At 45.7% G+C, this 21,486-nt stretch overlaps 1 protein-coding gene across 1 annotated transcript; it reads left to right on the top strand.

The window, feature by feature from the left end:
• The first annotated feature begins 1,975 nt into the window (after positions 1–1,975).
• Positions 1,976–21,390, top strand: slx9 (SLX9 ribosome biogenesis factor). Its single transcript, XM_079531068.1, has 6 exons — positions 1,976–2,323; positions 7,784–7,907; positions 12,877–12,945; positions 15,923–16,106; positions 19,868–19,936; positions 20,045–21,390. Exons 1-6 carry the CDS (start codon positions 2,108–2,110, stop codon positions 20,181–20,183), a joined length of 801 nt encoding a protein of 266 aa, XP_079387194.1. The 5' UTR covers positions 1,976–2,107; the 3' UTR covers positions 20,184–21,390.
• Positions 21,391–21,486: the final 96 nt, after the last annotated feature.

A 21,486-nucleotide genomic window follows, 5' to 3' on the forward strand; every position in this document is an offset into this window, starting at 1 on the left:
GAGTGGTTTGCACCACTCAAAAAAAAAAAAACAGGAAATCATGTAGGAGGTAAAAAGGGAAGGTAACATAAACAGTGAGGGGGGGGGGGGTCAAACTTTACGGGGGCCAGTTTCGAATCGCAGCCGTCCGTAGGTGCCGTAGGTGCCCTTTGAGAGTGGTTTTGAAGGAGTCAAGGCCGCAAATTTAAGTCAATCAATCAATCACACCGGATTTGTGTTATTATATAAAAAGTATACCTCATTACTTTGAGCAGATCTACAAGATCCACCACAACGCATGCGACGCGGCGTTGTTGTGAGCTTGTAGATCAGCTATATATTTTTGAGTGGTGTAAAGTAAACCACTCCTACAACTGGCTTTTGTGTGCAGAAAAAAATTAGCATGGTTGCTATGTTCAAAATAATTTCTGACGTAATTAAATCACACCCGGGTGAACTGGATGACCGTAGCAACCATGGTCATTTTCTCTGCACAGAAAAAGCCAGTTGTGAAATCACATCCGGGTGTGATTTCATTACGTCAGATCAGAGCTGATCAGGCTACATAATACCTTACCTTATTTCATTACGTCAGACATTACGTCAGACCACAGCTGATCATGCTATATAAAACCTTACACCACTCAGTTCACACGGGTGTGATTTTTTAGCTTCTGTTGGGCTTGTTTTCATGATGATAGACCTGGGGCCTGTTCCACGAAACTTGGATTAACTAATCCAGGATATAGGCCAAAACCAGGCTTTTTAAATCCTGGTCTTTACAGCCTGGTTTATTCCGTTCCACTAAAGCCAAGCGAGGCTTAGAATGGGCGGATTTAGCGAGCCCGGATCATAAAGCCTGGCTGAATAGACAGCCTGGATTTTTGTCTCTAGACCCATTCGGTGGAACACAGATTTACTGATCCTTCTTCTTCATGGGGTATTATGGCAGTTTGCATCCTTAATAGTTGCATTACTGCCCCCTTCTGTATATCTCTGTATCTTTACTAATCTATTCAAGACTTACTGATACAAGGACTTAAGCTTCTAAAATAAATACTGCTGCTGTAATTAAAGAGAGAACATACTCTCAATAGTGGATAGACAGAATGATTAACTACCCCAAAAATATAGTTTACATTTTACCACTACTATTAACTTAAAACAGAATTCTTAATATTGTAAGCATAATGATATTGTCGCATTGTGATATTTGGCCATAACTCCCTCCTCTGAGGGAGCTACCTTTGGGGAAAGGGGTTGTTGTCCAGACAGGGGCCAGACTGGTGAACTGTGGGTCATGGGTTCAATAGTGGGTGAAACGTTACAATGGTAATATGTTGTAAAACAATGAGTAATGGTAATATTTAGTGGTTTTCACTTTTACAAAAAAAATAATATATATATAATATAATATATTATAATATAATAATTCTTCTTAACCGTGCACTTGCACGACAGCAAACCTATTCTGGGGAACATTCACCAAAAGCAGCTGATCTACAAGCTCACAAGCTGTCATGATGTTGTGCAGCCTATATATTTTGGTTCTTTGATTTTATATAGTGCTTAAATTAGTCCTTTAATGCAGACCGATAAAAATAAGGCAACATAAACCCATAATAATTGAATAAGTGTGGAAAACACAATTGGTTTGTGATCAGTTTGACTGCTTAATGAACAGTAAAGACATCAGGATTAGGTTAAACCTGGCTGTTAGCCTGGTCCGGAGCAGGCTAAATCCACAGCATTAGTTTCCATGGTAACTAATGTAGCATCACTTTCATGAAACCGAATCAAGCCTCAACATATCCAGGTTAACTGGTTAAATTAATCTGGCAAGATTAACCAGCTTTCATGAAACCGGTTAATCGCTGATCCAGGATATATTAAACCAGGATATCTGTTAAATCCCGGTTTAATATCTAATCCAAGTTTCGTGGAACGGGCCCCTGGTTGCTTGTTTCTCTCTCGCAGTCTGGCAACACCACTAGTGTTCACACAGCGAGCAGAGCGGAGAGGAGCCTCGTGCACTGATGACATCACAACAACACTCATTTAATAACAACAACAATACATCATAAATAATAACAATAATAACAATTATTATTAATCTGTCCTAATCAACATGGTGGGGAAGATAAAGCATGTCCGACAGAAGCTACACCAGGAGGCTGTGAGGATCCAGCCTGCTGCCTGGGGGGGGTCCGCCGCCCCGGGACCCCCGTCTGGGTGCTGCTGGGGACCCCCGGGTGCAGGCGGCGGACCCCCGGCCGGGGGGGGTCCGCCGAGACCCCCGGAGACGCAGAACAGCCACCAGAACGCCATCAAGGAGAACAAGCAGGTACACAACACAGTTAGCCCCTAGCCCCATATGTGGGGAGAGGGCACATATGGGGCTAAGTTAGCCCCGTGCTTCTCAGCTAGGGGTCCGCCGGTGCTTCTAGGATAGGGGTCCGCTGGTCAGATAGTGGTTCTCTCTCCCGGTTCAGATAACATAGGATTATTTTAGGGGTCCCGGGTTCAGATAACATAGGATTCTTTTAGGGGTCCCCGGTTCAGATAACATAGGATTATTTTAGGGGTCCCCGGTTCAAATATAGGATTATTGTGGTGGGGGTCCCCAGTTCAAATATGTTTATTTCGGGGGTCCCCAGTTCAAATGTGTTTATCTTCTGTCCAAGGACCCCTTAGCTGAGACAGATGAAGCAGGGACCCCCTTAGCTGAGACAGATGAAGCAGGGACCCCTTAGCTGAGAGAGAGATGAAGCAGGGACCCCTTAGCTGAGAGAGTTGAAGCAGGGACCCCTTAGCTGAGAGAGAGATGAAGCAGGGACCCCTTAGCTGAGAGAGATGAAGCAGGGACCCCTTAGCTGAGAGAGAGATGAAGCAGGGACCCCTTAGCTGAGAGAGATGAAGCAGGGACCCCTTAGCTGAGAGAGATGAAGCAGGGACCCCTTAGCTGAGAGAGATGAAGCAGGGACCCCCTTAGCTGAGAGATGAAGCAGGGACCCCTTAGCTGAGAGAGATGAAGCAGGGACCCCCTTAGCTGAGACAGATGAAGCAGGGACCCCTTAGCTGAGAGAGATGAAGCAGGGACCCCTTAGCTGAGAGAGAGATGAAGCTTGGGAGGGTGTTTACTGTGAGAAAGTTTTTTAAATTTGTATTGTAAAATTAAATATTAAAAAAGTATATTCAGTTTAATTTAGTCCCATACAAATGGCATCCTGCACATAATTGCACGTTCATTCAAACTCACTTGAGATGGACGGGTCTCTGTCACACTTTTGGTGTTTTAAGCATTATGTTATACTTTAGCTATTGAAAAATAGCAGATCTACGAGCTCGTAGCGAGTGCCACGCTACAAGCTTGTAGGTCTGCTATTTTTTTTTAATCGTGAAAATGTGGCACAAAACTTTTAATATAATATTCTTTCACGGCGAACTTTTTTAACTCAAATCTTTGCTTCTTGGGGGTCCCTGGAACAACATTATTTTCAGATGGGGGTCGGTGGCCAATTATAATAGTGGGGGTCCTTGACATGAAGATGTTTGAGAACCACTGACACAGAAACATAGGGTTTTTCAGAAAACTGTCACTACTTTTTTGCCACTTGAGTTAAAATACATTTGGAACTTTGCAGAAATGTAATTTCTATCCGTAATGTTCTAATGGTCAACAACAGAAACACAATTTTATCGTTAATCACAATTACTTGAGAGACAATTAATGGTCAAGTTAAATTATGTTGTGAATCTTAACAGCCCTAGAAATGTATGTTTCTATACATCAGTGGTTCCCAAAGTGGGGTCCGGGGACCCCCAGGGGTCACTGAGGCAGTTCCATGGGGTCCCCAGCTAAATGATAGTTAGGAACCAAATGGACCCTTATGGGTCTGTAACTCTGAGAGTGTACAAATGGAACCAAATGGACCCTTATGGGTCTGTAACTCTGAGAGTGTACAAATGGAACCAAATGGACCCTTATGGGTCTGTAACTCTGAGAGTGTACAAATGGAACCAAATGGACCCTTATGGGTCTGTAACTCTGAGTGTACAAATGGAACCAAATGGACCCTTATGGGTCTGTAACTCTGAGTGTACAAATGGAACCAAATGGACCCTTATGGGTCTGTAACTCTGAGAGTGTACAAATGGAACCAAACGGACCCTTATGGGTCTGTAACTCTGAGTGTACAAAAATGGAACCAAACGGACCCTTATGGGTCTGTAACTCTGAGAGTGTACAAATGGAACCAAACGGACCCTTATGGGTCTGTAACTCTGAGTGTACAAATGGAACCAAACGGACCCTTATGGGTCTGTAACTCTGAGTGTACAAATGGAACCAAACGGACCCTTATGGGTCTGTAACTCTGAGTGTACAAATGGAACCAAACGGACCCTAACGGGTCCGTTTGGTTCCATTTGAACTCAGAGTTAAATTGATTTTACAACATAAATTGGGGGTCCCAGCCGAAATTAATCTTTGACATTTTACCGATTCCGACCCGTTCCGAAAATATTTTCAAATAGTTAAACCAAACCCGAGTGGATCCGTGACAATTTCGTCCGATTCCGAATCTCCCACTCTCCAGATTTCTTTCAAATGGCGGCGCCTAGCCCGACCGAGATCCGATTATTTCCGACATTCTGAGAGACCCGACCCAGCTGAGACCCGACCCGACCCAGATACCCGACCCAGCTGAGACCCGACCCAGATACCCGACCCAGCCAGGCAGACATACATGTGGACTATATGAAATAATATAGCGGACGCATTGACCAATTATCATTTTATGATTAAACCGAGAGAGATAGAGAGAGAGAGAGGTTCCCTGCAGGCTGCTCGCTGCAGCAGAGGGTGAGAGAGACTTGTCTCGTCTCTTCTCGTCTCCTCAGCGTCTTGCATTTAAAATTAACCAAACGGATCATTTGTTTTTTAGACAATCATCAGAGTTTTAGCAGATCATGTACCGGTCTTGGCTGAATGGAATATTAACAAGACACTCAATGCACTTTAACCCATTTTTGACTTGAGATCAGATTCTAAAAATGTCTGTTTGAAAATGACAGTTTTCTGAAAAAGCTGTTTCTATGTCAGTCGTTCTTCGATTTTTCAAAAATAGCAGACCTACAAGCTCGTAGCGCGCCACTCGGTGGCACGCTATGAGCTTGTAGATCTGCTATTTTTCAATAGCTAAAGTAGAACATAATGCTAACACCAAAAGGGGTTCCCGCCCAAAATGGCTTTCTTACCTTTATTTGTAGTTGTTACGTCCCCACCAAAGAGGTCCAGGTGTTATTTGTAGTTGTTACGTCCCCACCAAAGAGGTCCAGGTGTTATTTGTAGTTGTTACGTCCCCACCGAAGAGGTCCAGGTGTTATATGTAGTTGTTACGTCCCCACCAAAGAGGTCCAGGTGTTATTTGTAGTTGTTACGTCCCCACCAAAGAGGTCCAGGTGTTATTTGTAGTTGTTACGTCCCCACCGAAGAGGTCCAGGTGTTATATGTAGTTGTTACGTCCCCACCAAAAAGGTCTAGGTGTTATTTGTAGTTGTTACGTCCCCACCAAAGAGGTCTAGGTGTTATATGTAGTTGTTACGTCCCCACCGAAGAGGTCCATGTGTTATATGTAGTTGTTACGTCCCCACCAAAGAGGTCCATGTGTTATATGTAGTTGTTACGTCCCCACCAAAGAGGTCCATGTGTTATATGTAGTTGTTACGTCCCCACCAAAGAGGTCCATGTGTTATATGTAGTTGTTACGTCCCCACCAAAGAGGTCCATGTGTTATATGTAGTTGTTACGTCCCCACCAAAGAGGTCCAGGTGTTATATGTAGTTGTTACGTCCCCACCAAAGAGGTCTAGGTGTTATATGTAGTTGTTACGTCCCCACCAAAGAGGTCCATGTGTTATATGTAGTTGTTACGTCCCCACCAAAGAGGTCCATGTGTTATTTGTAGTTGTTACGTCCCCACCAAAGAGGTCCAGGTGTTATTTGTAGTTGTTACGTCCCCACCGAAGAGGTCCAGGTGTTATATGTAGTTGTTACGTCCCCACCAAAGAGGTCTAGGTGTTATTTGTAGTTGTTACGTCCCCACCAAAGAGGTCCAGGTGTTATATGTAGTTGTTACGTCCCCACCAAAGAGGTCCAGGGGTTATTTTGTGCAAAAGTGCATTATTGGCTATTTCCCCTAATATAAAGTGTGCCGCTTGGGATACAATTTACATTATGAAGAGAGGATATATACAAAAAAATATATTTTTGAGCGATGGAAATAAGCGAATTAGCCCAATGCCCCATTCAATTCAATGCAATTCATTGAGGGCTTATGGTAGGGGAAATAGCCAATAATGCACTTTTGCACAAAATAACACCTGGACCTCTTTGGTGGGGACATAACAACTACAAATAAAGGTAAGAAAGCCTCTCCTTTAAACCTTCTTATATTAATTTGATTTGAGCTTTGCTAAGTTTGCTTTCACCTCGTTGAGGTCAACACTGTCGTCGGGATCCGTGATCGTGATATAAAGTATAATTGCGCGCCGGCGTTTTCATTCAAATCAGCGCAAGGCAAAACCATGCAGGACGGCGGCTTGCGTTGCGGTGGTACTGGTAGGTCTTGCGCTGCTGATCCTAAACCAGCATAATCATCACACGTAACACAGCCATTCGTGTCGCTGCAACACTAATCTGATCCTAGGTCAGCCTAAATTATCACACCCATTCAGGCCTGACGTCGATTTTTTTTCTTCTGAAATACCTATGTTTCTGTCAGTGGTGCTCAATATTTCATGTCAAGGACCCTAAAATATATACATATATATATGTAATTGGCCGCCGACCCCCCAATCTTAAAATATGTCGTTCCAGGGACCCCCCCAGAAGCAACGATTTGAGTTAAAAACGTTCGCTCTGAAAGAATATATATTCAAAGATTTGTGCCATATTTTCACGATAGCAGGCCTACAAGCTCGTAGTGCGGACGAGCTTGTAGATCTGCTATTTTTCAATAGCTAAAGTATAACATAATGCTTAAAACACCAAAATGGGTTAAACAGAACCTTTTTTTCCCTGTTTTTCTCCTCCGCTGCGCAGCAGAGCGCGCACGCAGCGGACAGAGAGAAAGTCTAGTCAGACTGGCACACAATCACAATCACACACTGAATGAACATTTTATTAAAGATGTGCCGTGATTTGTTTCCACCCTATAACATCAGTTCTCATCATCAGTTCTTGTTATATAAGGAGGTATAATTTTTTCAAAAAAGGTGTACAGTATTTGTTAAAATGTTGTTTTTATGTGGGCACGCCCAGCAGTTCATTAAGTATGCCTGGTTTGCCTGGTGGGTGGTGATGGGTGGTGATCCTCCTGAACTGAAGCCGCACCCACAGCTGTAGTTGTATGATAAAGGGGGAGGGGTTAGGGGAGGGGCTGAGTGTGATGTCACTATATTACTGTTTATTCCATTGGCCCGTTTGACTGTCAAGGGTTCAGCCTCCCGGAAGAAACCCTAAATACAAAGTTAATACACCATTGCCACCGAGTGGCGCGCTACGAGCTTGTAGGTCTGCTATTTTTGAAAAATCAAAGAACGACTGACATAGAAACATAGCTTTTTCAGAAAACTGTCAGGATGTAGAAGACATTTTTAGAATCTGATCTCAGGTCAAAATGGGTTAATACCAGGTGTGTGTCGTCCTCCTCGTTAACACACATTAATATCAGGTGTGTGTCGTCCTCCTCGTTAACACACATTAATATCAGGTGTGTGTCGTCCTCCTCGTTAACACACAGGCGCTGAGCTCCTTTCCGTCGGGGATATTCTCCGGGACGAAGATCAGCCGCGAGGCGCTGGTCCAGACGCTGAAGATAGAAGAGGCTGCAGACGTGGTCGTCACAGCGCCACCTACAGACAAAGGTAACGTGGTCGTCACAGCGCCACCTACAGACAAAGGTAACGTGGTCGCCACAGCGCCACCTACAGACAAAGGTAACGTGGTCGCCACAGGGCCACCTACAGACAAAGGTGACGTGGTCGCCACAGGGCCACCTACAGACAAAGGTAACGTGGTCGCCACAGGGCCACCTACAGACAAAGGTAACGTGGTCGCCACAGGGCCACCTACAGACAAAGGTAACGTGGTCGCCACAGGGCCACCTACAGACAAAGGTTTTTTTATTAGGCCATAGTTTGGTTTCCGGTTGCCGACCGACTCTATTAAATATGCGCGATCCAGATGATTCTATTGGCATTTGGTGAAAAAAAAAGAAAGAAAGTCAAAATCCGACCGAGTCGGACCAAAAAATTGGTCCGGGTCCGACTCCAAAAAAAATTAAACTCCCTCCTTACTGGCCTACCGGCATGTGCACTTAAGCCTCTCCAACTGATCCAAAATGCCGCAGCTCGCTTGGTCTTCAACCAGCCAAAATTCTTACCAAAAGTCTCCCCCCTGCTCCGCTCCCTGCACTGGCTCCCGGTCGCTGCCCGCACAGAATACAAAACTATGATGCTGGCATTCAAAGCAACCAAAGGTATGGCTCCCCCATATCTTGCAAGCATGATTGAACCCTACAAACCCTCCCGCGCACTCAGATCAGCCAACGCAGGAAAGCTGGAAGTACCCTCACTAAAAATGCCGGGACAACGCTCCACACGTCCCAAACTATTCTCCCTTCTGGCCCCAAAACTGTGGAATGCACTTCCCGTTGCAATCAGAACTGCAGCATCACTCCCAATCTTCCGCCGTAGTGTGAAGACCCACCTTTTCAGACTCCATCATGGCCCATAGCACGTATCCTACCCCCTTAGATAGCACTTTTTAGACCTAGATAGCATTTGAAACAGACTTATAGCATGTCATGTAGACAGCACAATAATTGCATTGTATGTAGTCATAGCACCTCATAGTACATATGTATAGCATAGTATAGCATATATGTATAGTGTCATTATATAGATGTTCTAGTTACGTTCTCAGCTTACGCATGTTTCATGATAAATGCATTTTATATATGTGATGTATTCCCATGCTTTTGTTCTTGCCTAATGTAAGTCTGCTAAATGCCTAAATTGTAAATTGTAATTGTAAAAAAGGTCTTTGATCACTAAAATTCTCTTTGGTGAGACCACCTGGTCTAAATAAAGTTTTCTTTCAGGCTGTCAAAGTTAATTCATTTTAACGGTGTCAATTTATAACGCAACGCACAGTGAAGAGAGACACGCATGCATTTCTCTACGATAGCCCCTCCTCTCTCTCTCTCTGGGCTCTCATTCAGCACTACAGCGTCAGAGCAGCCGTTGTGGTCATTATTAATTATTGCTCCACGTGTAAGATCAGATGCTCTTTGAAGTGGGCATTGGTCAAAAACCAAAGCTCCGACAGTTTTGTTTGACAAAGATAGCAGTTAGTTGTGAAACTAACTGCTACTCTCCTCCCCTCCCTTCCCTCCCCTCTCCTCCCCTCCATGCCCTCCCCTCCCCTCCTCTCCCCTCCCCTCCTCCAAGCTCATAGCGAGCCACTCGGTGGCGCGCTATGAGCTTGTAGATCTGCTATTTTTGAAAAATCTAAGAACGACTGACAGAAACATAGCTTTTTCAGAAAACTGTCAGGATGTAGAAGACATTTTTAGAATCTGTTCTCAGGCCAAAATGGGTTAATCGAACCGATGCCGATTAATCTAAAAACAACTACAATCGGCCGATACCGACGTGTTAATCTCCATCACTGATTCCGAAGAAAACCTGTGTTTTTGTATCAGTGGTTCTCAAAGTATTTCACGTCAAGGACCCCCAGAATTATCTGTAATTGGCCACCGACCCCCATCTGAAAATATGTTGTTCCAGGGACCCCCCCCCAGAAGCAAATATTTGAGTTAAAAACGTTCGCTGTGAAAGAATATATATTAAAAGATTTGTACCGCATTTTCACCATTCTTCATAAAATAGCAGAAGCTTGTAGATCTGCTATTTTTCAACAGCTAAAGTATAACGTAATGCTTAAAACACCAAAAGGGGTTCCCGGCTCCCGCCCAGAATGGCCTAATAAACAAAAAATAATATGAAATGATCTATAAGTGTCAATTCTCCTGCATTACCTTCTCTCACCACTAGATGGTGTGTGTGACCTGTGAACAAAGGTACCAAGGTTCATCATACAGTGATTTTCATGTCAAGGTCCATTATTTATGTATTCAGCATTTGAGCCACGGAACCACCGTCTGATGACATTTAGCCTCTCAGACCCATTTGAGCCACAGACCACCGTTTGATGACATTTAGCCTCTCAGACCCATTTGAGCCACGGAACCACCGTTTGATGACATTTAGCCTCTCAGACCCATTTGAGCCTCGGACCACCGTTTGATGACATTTAGCCTCTCAGACCCATTTGAGCCACGGACCACCATTTGATGACATTTAGCCTCAGACCCATTTGAGCCACGGACCACCGTTTGATGACATTTAGCCTCTCAGACCAATTTGAGCCACGGACCACCGTTTGATGACATTTAGCCTCTAAGACCCATTTGAGCCACGGACCACCGTTTGATGACATTTAGCCTCTAAGACCCATTTGAGCCACGGACCACCATTTGATGACATTTAGCCTCTCAGACCCATTTGAGCCACGGACCACCATTTGATGACATTTAGCCTCTCAGACCCATTTGAGCCACGGACCACCATTTGATGACATTTAGCCTCTCAGACCCATTTGAGCCACGGACCACCATTTGATGACATTTAGCCTCAGACCCATTTGAGCCACGGACCACCGTTTGATGACATTTAGCCTCAGACCCATTTGAGCCACGGACCACCGTTTGATGACATTTAGCCTCAGACCCATTTGAGCCACGGACCACCATTTGATGACATTTAGCCTCTCAGACCCATTTGAGCCACGGACCAATATTTGATGACATTTAGCCTCTCAGACCCATTTGAGCCACGGACCACCATTTTATGACATTTAGCCTCTCAGACCCAAAACTTTTTAGGAAAACCATTAGGAGAGATAACAGGCAAACGTTGATCAAAATAACAATTATTTATACATTCTCTAATTCATTGTTTCAGACTTCTTGTAAATTAAGTAATGCAGATGTTTGACAATAATTTAACTCTTGAGAGTGTAAAATGAAACCAATGGTTTAATTTGTCTTGATTTATACTATAAAGAGCGTAACACTTAAATGTCCTTAAGAGTGGTTTTATAGACTGGTTTATACGTTTATGACTCGGATGGTATTCATTTTCTTATTGACAAAAAATATTCCATAAGCCATAATGCCCAGCACGAACACGTACACACGCACAAACACACGCACGTACACACACACGTACACACACACACACACACACACGCACGCACGTACACATTTGTCCGGCTGAGAGAGAGAGAGAGAGACAGTGAGTGAGTGTGACATGATGTGAGCTTGTTTTTCTGCTAAAGAAAAAAAGGTTAAAATGTTGGACGTTTGACTGAAGCACCCTGGAGAGGATATCCATGTGTCAATCATGATGACCTCATGGGTCAGCTCCCTAAAGACACACCCCCTCCCCTCCCCTGCCCTCCCCTCTCCTCTCCTCTCCTCTCCTCTCCTCTCCTCTCCTCCCCCTCTCCTCTCCTCTCCTCCTCATCCCCCCCCCCCCCCCCCAAAGACAAAAAGACGAAGCGAAAGCCGAGAGGCTCAGGGGGGTCTCCCCAGAGCGCTGAGAAGACCACCTCCCTCCCCACTGTGACCCACACCACCACGTCAAACACTACCACCCCCCCCCCCCCCCCAGGGTGATCGTGTTTCACACACATCCACTCAGTCAGCAGCAGTGATCATCAGGGTTCTGTACACACACACACACACACACACACACACACACACATCCTGGGTGGTTCTACAGATCTTATCATCAGAGCCTGTTCTGTCAGCAGCGCCAACAACATGTGTCGTCTGGCGCTGCGGTGGAGATACAAGATGGCTGCCCGCACAGCTCGCTAACGTTACCGTGCAGCGCGCTGACGTTACCGTGCAGCGCGCTAACGTTACCGTGCAGCGCGCTGACGTTACCGCGCAGCGTGCTGACGCTACAGAGCAGCGCGCTGACGTTACAGCGCAGCGCACTGACGTTACCGCGCAGCGCGCTAAAGTTACCGCGCAGCACGGTAACGTTACCGCGCAGCGCGCTGACGTTACTGCGCAGCGCGCTGACGTTACCGCGCAGCGCGCTGACGTTACCGCGCAGCGCACTGACGTCATAGAGCAGAGAGCTGACGTTACAGAGCAGAGAGCTGACGTTACAGAGCAGCGCGCTGACGTTACAGAGCAGAGCGCTGACGTTACAGAGCAGAGCGCTGACGTTACAGAGCAGCGTGCTGACGTTACCGCGCAGCGCGCTGACGTTACCGCGCTGCTAGTCCTATATTAAATTGTTTATAGGATCAATACAAGTATGCAGATTATTCTGCATATTTTCCTACATAATGCCTCATTTTCATATTTAAAAATGTAAAATTAGTAATACAATAAATCATTGTCTTCGTGTAAGTAAGTGTCATGGTGATAACAATCTAATATAGGTATGGTTTTGGCCACTCAATTCATAATTAACGTTCCAATGTTGGAGCTCTGTCTCATGGACTAAGAACCAAAAAGAACTGAACCGGTTCCCGGTGGGAAAGGGGGCCTTAGTACGCCATTTGTCGTTCTACGGCGCATCTTGCGAAACGATAGGCCACTTTAAGCCAAAAAGTCAAAGTATGTATTGGCATTAAGTGTGTGTGTGTGTGTGTGTGTGTGTGTGTGTGTGTGTGTGTGTGTGTGTGTGTGTGTGTGTGTGTGTGTGTGTGTGTGTGTGTGTGTGTGTGTGTGTGTGTGTGTGTTTTCAGACGTGGGGGAAAAGAGACTAAAGTCGAAGAAGGAGAAGATGAAGGAGAGGAGAGACCGTTGGCTGAACAGTGAGTCATTCTCCACCCATTTGAAGAGATAGGCCAGAGACCCCCATTTGAAGAGATAGGCCAGAGACCCCCATTTGAAGAGATATGCCAGAGACCCCCATTTGAAGAGATATGCCAGAGACCCCCATTTGAAGAGATATGCCAGGGACCCCCATTTGAAGAGATAGGCCAGAGACCCCCATTTGAAGAGATAGGCCAGAGACCCCCATTTGAAGAGATAGGCCAGAGACCCCCCATTTGAAGAGATATGCCAGGGACCCCCATTTGAAGAGATATGCCAGGGACCCCCATTTGAAGAGATATGCCAGGGACCCCCATTTGAAGAGATATGCCAGAGACCCCCATTTGAAGAGATATGCCAGGGACCCCCATTTGAAGAGATAGGCCAGAGACCCCCATTTGAAGAGATATGCCAGAGACCCCCATTTGAAGAGATAGGCCAGAGACCCCCATTTGAAGAGATAGGCCAGAGACCCCCCATTTCAAGAGATAGGCCAGGGACCCCCATTTGAAGAGATATGCCAGGGACCCCCATTTGAAGAGATATGCCAGGGACCCCCATAGGAGAAGATCTTTATGGCTCTAGCAGTGATTCTCAACCCGTTTAATTTCAAGGACCCCCTGTTTGACATGCATTAGTCTACATACGGACCCCCATTTAATGGCATTTCTATCTCTGGGACCCCAATTTATATTGTAAAATCTTACAATTTAACTCTAATTAATTCTGAGTGTACAAATGGAACCACATTGTGGTTCCATTTGAGTTAAGGGGGTCTTAATATGCCATAGTGTCGTAGTAAATAAGTGTCACTTATTTACACATGTACTGTACTGTACTGTACTGTACTGTACTGTACTGTACTGTACTGTACTGTACTGTACTGTACTGCACTGCACTGTACTGTACTGTACTGTACTGCACTGCACTGCACTGTACTGTACTGCACTGCACTGCACTGCACTGCACTGCACTGTACTGTACTGTACTGTACATATTCTGAAGGAAACCTGGGTCTAATGATGGAGATAGGAACATTATAAATAATAATGGCATATATAGAAGAAAATCTAACTTTTACCATGGACACATTGACCCCTGATAGTCACTTCTGTTGGGTGTGTTTCTCTAGACCTGGTCGCCCCCAAACCCCCACCCTTCCCCCCCCGCTCAGCCCGACACCATCCTGGTGGTATAATGGTGATCAGGCCACAGTAACTCTATCTGCGTGCTTAGCCAATCAATGCCTGAGTAACACAACACGCATCATCCTCTCTCTCTCTCTCTCTCTCTCTCTCTCTCTCTCTCTCTCTCTCTCTCTGTCTCTACGCGGATATAATTAGGCGCTAATGGCCTCGACGCCACCGCTCGCCCCGCGCTCCTCTCTCTCTCTCTCTCTCTCTCCGGACGACGCCACCGCTCGCCCCACGCCCCCGGTTCCTCTCTCTCTCTCTCTCTCTCTCTCTCTCTCTGAAATCCAACCCCTCGTTCACGCTCTCTCTTTTGGACGGAAATAATTAGCAAGAAAACGGAGCTCTAAGACCGTCTTCTTTATCGGAATATTTGACACATTATCCTCATAATTAGAGAACATAATTCCAGGAATATCATCATCATATTTACTATAATATTTCCAGGAATGGGATGGTGTGGACTGACTGTGGACGGAGGGAGTGTTTTCTGTGATTTCAGATTATTAAGTAATTAGTTATTAATCTTCCGTGTGGAATCTGTGATTACGAAGCCTAGAAGGCAAACAGAAATACTAAATTTAACGTTCCATTGTTTTAATTAATAATAATACTAATTGTAACGTTCCATTGTTTTAATTAATAATACTACTAATTGTAACGTTCCATTGTTTTAATTAATAATAATACTAATTGTAACGTTCCATTGTTTTAATTAATAATACTACTAATTGTAACGTTCCATTGTTTTAATTAATAATACTACTAATTGTAACGTTCCATTGTTTTAATTAATAATACTACTAATTGTAACGTTCCATTGTTTTAATTAATAATAATATTAATTGTAACGTTCCATTGTTCTAATTAATAATAATACTAATTGTAACGTTCCATTGTTCTAATTAATAATAATACTAATTGTACCGTTCCATTGTTCTAATTAATAATAATACAAATTGTAACGTTCCATTGGGGGGGGGGGGGACTCGAACCCGCGGCACGCTGTCCGGCTGGATTAGCGGCCGAGGTGCCTGGACCGCTGGGCTGCGACCCCCAGGACATTAATCCTCAACTTCATTGATTGTGTAATTGTGACAGCCTTCCTGACATGTCTGTCTGTCTGTCTGTCTGTCTGTCTGTCTGTCTGTCTCTTCCTCTGTCTGTCTGTCTGTCTGTCTCTTCCTCCATCTGTCTGTCTGTCTGTCTGTCTCTTCCTCCGTCTGTCTGTCTGTCCGTCCGTCCCTGTGTCCCTCCGTCCGTCTCTCTGTCTCTCCCTCTCTGTCCCTCCCTCTCTGTCCCTCCCTCTCTGTCCCTCCCTCTCTCTGTCCCTCTCTCTCTCCGTCCGTCCCTGTGTCCCTGCGTCCGTCTCTCTGTCCCTCCCTCTCTGTCCCTCCCTCTCTCCGTCTGTCCCTCTCTCTGTCCCTCTCTCTCCGTCCGTCCCTGTGTCCCTGCGTCCGTCTCTCTGTCCCTCCCTCTCTCCGTCCGTCCCTCTCTCTCTCTCCGTCCGTCCCTGTGTCCCTCCGTCCGTCTGTCTGTCGGTCCCTCCCTCTCTCTGTCCCTCCCTCTCTCTGTCCCTCTCTCTCTCTCTCTGTCCCTCCCTCTCTCTGTCCCTCCCTCTCTCTGTCCCTCCCTCCCTCTCTCCATCCCTCCCTCTCTCTGTCCCTCCCTCCCTCTCTCCGTCCCTCCCTCTCTCTGTCCCTCTCTCTCTCCGTCCGTCCCTGTGTCCCTCCGTCCGTCTCTCTGTCCCTCCCTCTCTCCGTCTCTCCGTCCGTCCGTCCTCCAGAGATCTCGTCCATCAAGCGTCAGAGGGAGGAGCAGGTAGCGGAGGCGCGCCGTAAGGCCATGCCGGTGGTCGGAGACATGAAGCCTCTGGCCGAGGCTCTCCCTGAGCTGTCGCAGCTGCTCAGCGTCCCCGCAGCCGGCTGTGCAGCCACGTCGCAGCGCCGCAGCCACCGCAAGAACAGACTGTGAGTCTGTCCTGTTTCTACTTTTACATTTACATTTTTTGGGGGGCTCTCGTTTTTGTTTTTCAATGTACAACAACCGGTCAAGACACCACACACAGCATTTTGTCATTGTAACACCCGATTACGGATATTTGGCTCTTCAAAATAAGTGTTACTCACGATAAAACCTTTACATGTTAATGTTAAAGCTGGCGGCAAACCGGTTGTTAACAGATTGGGGTCCCAGTCCTGAGATGAACATCATAATGAAATAAATTAGCCTATGGGATAATTTATATCAATTTAATTTGGGGGTCCTTGAAATTAAAATGGCCGAGAATCACTTGGTTAAACTGTAGAGACTATACTATACTATACTATACTATACTATACTATACTATACTATACTATACTATACTATACTATACACTACTATACTATACTATACACTACTATACTATACTATACTATACACTACTATACTATACTACTACTGTAGAGACTATAACAACACGGCTTGGGTTAGAAAAGCCTCTATTTTGCACTAAAGTAATATATTGAATAACAAACACAGGTTTTAAGGCTAGACTGGTATTGTAGAGATAGAGATTACGGATATTTGGCTCTTCAAAATAAGTGTTACTCACGATAAAACCTTTACATGTTAATGTTAAAGCTGGCGGCAAACCGGTTGTTAACAGATTGGGGTCCCAGTCCTGAGATGAACATCATAATGAAATAAATTAGCCTATGGGATAATTTATATCAATTTAATTTGGGGGTCCTTGAAATTAAAATGGCCGAGAATCACTTGGTTAAACTGTAGAGACTATACTATACTATACTATACTATACTATACTATACTATACTATACTATACTATACTATACTATACTATACTATACTATACACTACTATACTATACTACTACTGTAGAGACTATAACAACACGGCTTGGGTTAGAAAAGCCTCTATTTTGCACTAAAGTAATATATTGAATAACAAACACAGGTTTTAAGGCTAGACTGGTATTGTAGAGATGGAGGTGGACTAGTTAGAGATGGACTAGTGAGAGATGGAGATGGACTAGTGAGAGATGGACTAGTGAGAGTTGGACTAGTGAGAGATGGAGGTGGACTAGTGAGAGATGGACTAGTGAGAGATGGACTAGTGAGAGGTGGACTAGTGAGAGATGGAGGTGGACTAGTGCGAGGTGGACTAGTGCGAGATGGACTAGTGAGAGGTGGACTAGTGAGAGGTGGACTAGTGAGAGATGGACTAGTGAGAGATGGAGGTGGACTAGTGAGAGATGGAGGTGGACTAGTGAGAGGTGGACTAGTGAGAGGTGGACTAGTGAGAGATGGAGGCGGACTAGTGAGAGATGGACTAGTGAGAGATGGAGGTGGACTAGTGAGAGGTGGACTAGTGAGAGATGGACTAGTGAGAGATGGAGGTGGACTAGTGAGAGGTGGACTAGTGAGAGATGGAGGTGGACTAGTGAGAGGTGGACTAGTGAGAGATGGAGGTGGACTAGTGAGAGATGGACTAGTGAGAGATGGAGGTGGACTAGTGAGAGGTGGACTAGTGAGAGATGGAGGTGGACTAGTGAGAGGTGGACTAGTGAGAGCTGGACTAGTGAGAGATGGAGGTGGACTAGTGAGAGGTGGACTAGTGAGAGATGGAGGTGGACTAGTGAGAGGTGGACTAGTGAGAGGTGGAATAGTGAGAGATGGACTAGTGAGAGATGGAGGTGGACTAGTGAGAGATGGAGGTGGACTAGTGAGAGGTGGAGGTGGACTAGTGAGAGGTGGACTAGTGAGAGATGGAGGTGGACTAGTGAGAGATGGAGGTGGACTAGTGAGAGGTGGACTAGTGAGAGGTGGACTAGTGAGAGATGGACTAGTGAGAGATGGACTAGTGAGAGATGGAGGTGGACTAGTGAGAGGTGGACTAGTGAGAGATGAGATCATCTCTCCTTCATTGTGGGACTGCAGAACTCTGGAGATATTATGTCAACACATGTTTAGGAGCAATGTGTGTGTGTGTGTGTGTGTGTGTGTGTGTGTGTGTGTGTGTGTGTGTGTGTGTGTGTGTGTGTGTGTGTGTGTGTGTGTGTGTGTGTGTGTGTGTGATGCGGCTTGACCTGTTGTAGCGCCACCATGAGGCTGATTTGAAAACTGTCAAGTGGCATTTCTTCCAAAGCCTAGTGTGAATATGCATGTACAGTTTCACCACAATCGGACGCTGCGTTGAGTAGTACTACTCCTGAAAAGTTTAGAAGCCAATCGTAGCCAATGAGGGTGGATTATGAGAAATCAAACAAACCTGTCTTGATCACATGACTATGAAGAGCATGTGTACCGATTTGCGTGAAATTTGGATAAAATCTGAAGGAGTGATATTAGAAAATGTGTTTTACATATGTCGGCCTCCTGGTGGCGCTATAAAGAGCAGATGTGAACAATTCCAGGCAAAGGTTTTTCCTTGGCCTCTAGGGAGTTGGCATACAAAGTTATCCACAGATCCGTGCACTTTTCGGCCAGTTATAGCGCCACCATGAGGCTGAGTTGAAAATGTTCATGTGGCATTTCCTCCTCGGCCTAGTGGGAATGTGCGTGCACAATTTCACGGAAATCACACGATGTGTTCATGATTTGCAGCATTTTGTTTGAAACTAGCACTCCTGCGAACTTTGGAAGCCAATCTTAGCCAATCAGGATGGAGTCTGAGAAATCTGAAAGACCTGTTTCGTTGAATGGCTCTAGAGAGACTGTGTACCAATTTGCGTGATGTTTGGACAAAATCTGTAGGTGTACTGTCCAAAAACTTTTTTTTGCAGAAAGCGGCATCCTGGTGGCGCTATAACAGGCCGTTCTGGAAATTTTGGGGCAGAGGTTCATCGTTGGCATCCAGGGAGTGTGTGTGCAAAATTTGGCATCGACCGGGTTAACGGTGCCAGAGATTCGCTGTTCACAGACAGAAGGACGGACGGACGGACACACGGACGGACACACGGACGGACACACGGACGGACGGAGTGCAAAACATACTCTCTCCCCAAGCCTTCGGCCTGGTGGAGACAATAATGAGGATGTTCAGCTTCAGTCAGTTTTTTAGTTCGTACCTGGAGGAGTAGCTCTGCTGTGCACAGCCAGGGGAACCATGAGTTTAACCCATTTTGGACTGATGTAGATTCAAAAAAGGCTTCTAAATCCTAATAGTTTTCTGAAATACCTCATGTTTCTATGTCAGTGGTGCTCAACCTTTTTCATGTCAAGGACCCCCAGAATTATCTCTATTGGGCCACGGACCCCCCCTCTCAAAATATGTTGTTCCAGGGACCCCCCCCCCCCCCCCCCCCCCCCCCAGAAGCCAATATTTTAGTTGAAAATGTTCGCTCTGAAAGAATATACATTCAAAGATTTGCGCCACATTTTCACAACTTTTCAAAAATAGCAGACCTCAAGCTCATAGCGTGCCACTCGGTGGCCACTCGGTGAGCTTGTAGATCTGCAATTTTTCGATAGCTAAAGTATTACGTAACGCTTAAAACACCAAACGTACGTGCGTGCGTGCGTGTGTGTGCACGCACGATGCAATGACGATTGCAGATTTGTTCTGCGCGGGGGACGTTCCTGAGCCGTGCGTGCGCACGTTAGCACGTTAGGGGGAAACATTGTTTATTTCCTTTTCATTTTTTATCCACCCAGTGTCATAATGTTCAAAATGTGACCTCCGACCTCCTGTTGACCTCTGACCTCCTGTTGACCTCTGACCTCCAGGCCGGTGAAGAAGAGGGCGGAGCCGACAGACTTCAGCCTGATGAAGCAGCCTCAGAAACGCAAGTTCTTGTAAGATACACGCACGCACACACACACACACGTATGCACGCGCACACACACACACACACACACACACACTAACAAGACCTGTGCGATTCCTCTCCTCTCCACTTCCAGAGAGTCGGAGAGCAGCCGTTTCAGCGAGGCGGCGAGGAGCCTAGCGGCCGCGGCAGACCCTCTGGCGGACATCGCCGAGCAGCTGAGGAAGAGGATGAAACAGGAAGAGGAAGGAGGAGGAGGAGGAGGGCCCAGTTAACCCCTCCCCCCCGCCCCCCCCACCCACCCACAAGAACAAAACCAACCCGCCTCCAAGCCTACCCGCCCCAACTTTCTCCACCTAGAGAACTATAGTCTGTGGTTCTGTTCTGGAGTCTTGGAACCGTACTGGTGGTTTTAGTTGTTTTCTTTTAACCCATTTTGGGCGGGAACCCCTTTTTGGTGTTGTAAGCATTATGTTATGCTTTAGCTGTTGAAAAATAGCAGATTTACAAGCTCATAGCGCGCCACCGAGTGGCGCGCTACGAGCTTGTAGGTCTGCTATTTTTGAAAGATCGTGTAAAATGTGGCACAAATCTTTGAATATATATTCTTTCAGAGCAGAACGTTTTTAACTCAAATCTTTGCTTCTGGGAGGAGGGTCCCTGGAACAACATATTTTCAGATGGGGATCGGCGGCCGATTGCAGATATTTTTGGGGGTCCTTGACATGAAACGTTTTGAACACAACTGACATAGAAACATAGGTTTTACTGACATAGAAACATAGGTTTTACTGACATAGAAACATGGGTTTTACTGACATAGAAACATAGGTTTTACTGACATAGAAACATAGGTTTTTCACAGAACTGTCAGGATTTAGGAGGCATTTGTAGAATCAACGTCAGGCCTAAATGGGTTAACCCATTCTGGGTGGGAACCCCTTTTTGGTGTTAGCATTATGTTATGCTTTAGCTATTTTTTGAAAAATCGAAGAACGACTGACATAGAAACATAGCTTTTTCAGAAAACTGTCAGGATGTAGAAGACATTTTTTTTAAATCTGATCTCAGGTCAAAATGTTTTTTTTCTGAAAAAGCTATGTCAGTCGTTCTTCGATTTTTCAAAAATATCAGACCTACAAGCTCGTAGCGCGCCACTCGGTGGCGCACTATGAGCTTGTAGATCTGCTATTTTTCAATAGCTAAAGCATAACATAATGCTAACGCCAAAAGGGGTTCCCGCCCAGAATGGGTTAAACGGAGCCGGTAACAAAGCGAACCCCCACAGGGTCCCGTCCCTTTCCTTTAGGCCATTGTTTGTTTCACTTCTGCATCTTCCAACCTGTGAGTAATTCATCATGTTTTGGTTCCTGAACCGACGTTTGATGATTTTGTGGTTCTGAGCCTCTGGAACCGGCTCACATTTAGGCAGGAGAAGAAAAAGGAGAAAAAATATAAAAGCACGTAAAGCGGTTAAGCCCCGGTGGGAAGGGGGCCCAAGTGGGAAGGGGGGGGGGCCCAAGTGGGAAGGGGGGGCCCTGGTGGGAAAGGGGGGGCCCTGGTGGAAAGGGGGGCCCC

This window comes from Electrona antarctica (assembly GCF_951216825.1).
Source record: "Electrona antarctica genome assembly, contig: scaffold_148, whole genome shotgun sequence".
Lineage (NCBI taxonomy): Eukaryota > Metazoa > Chordata > Actinopteri > Myctophiformes > Myctophidae > Electrona > Electrona antarctica.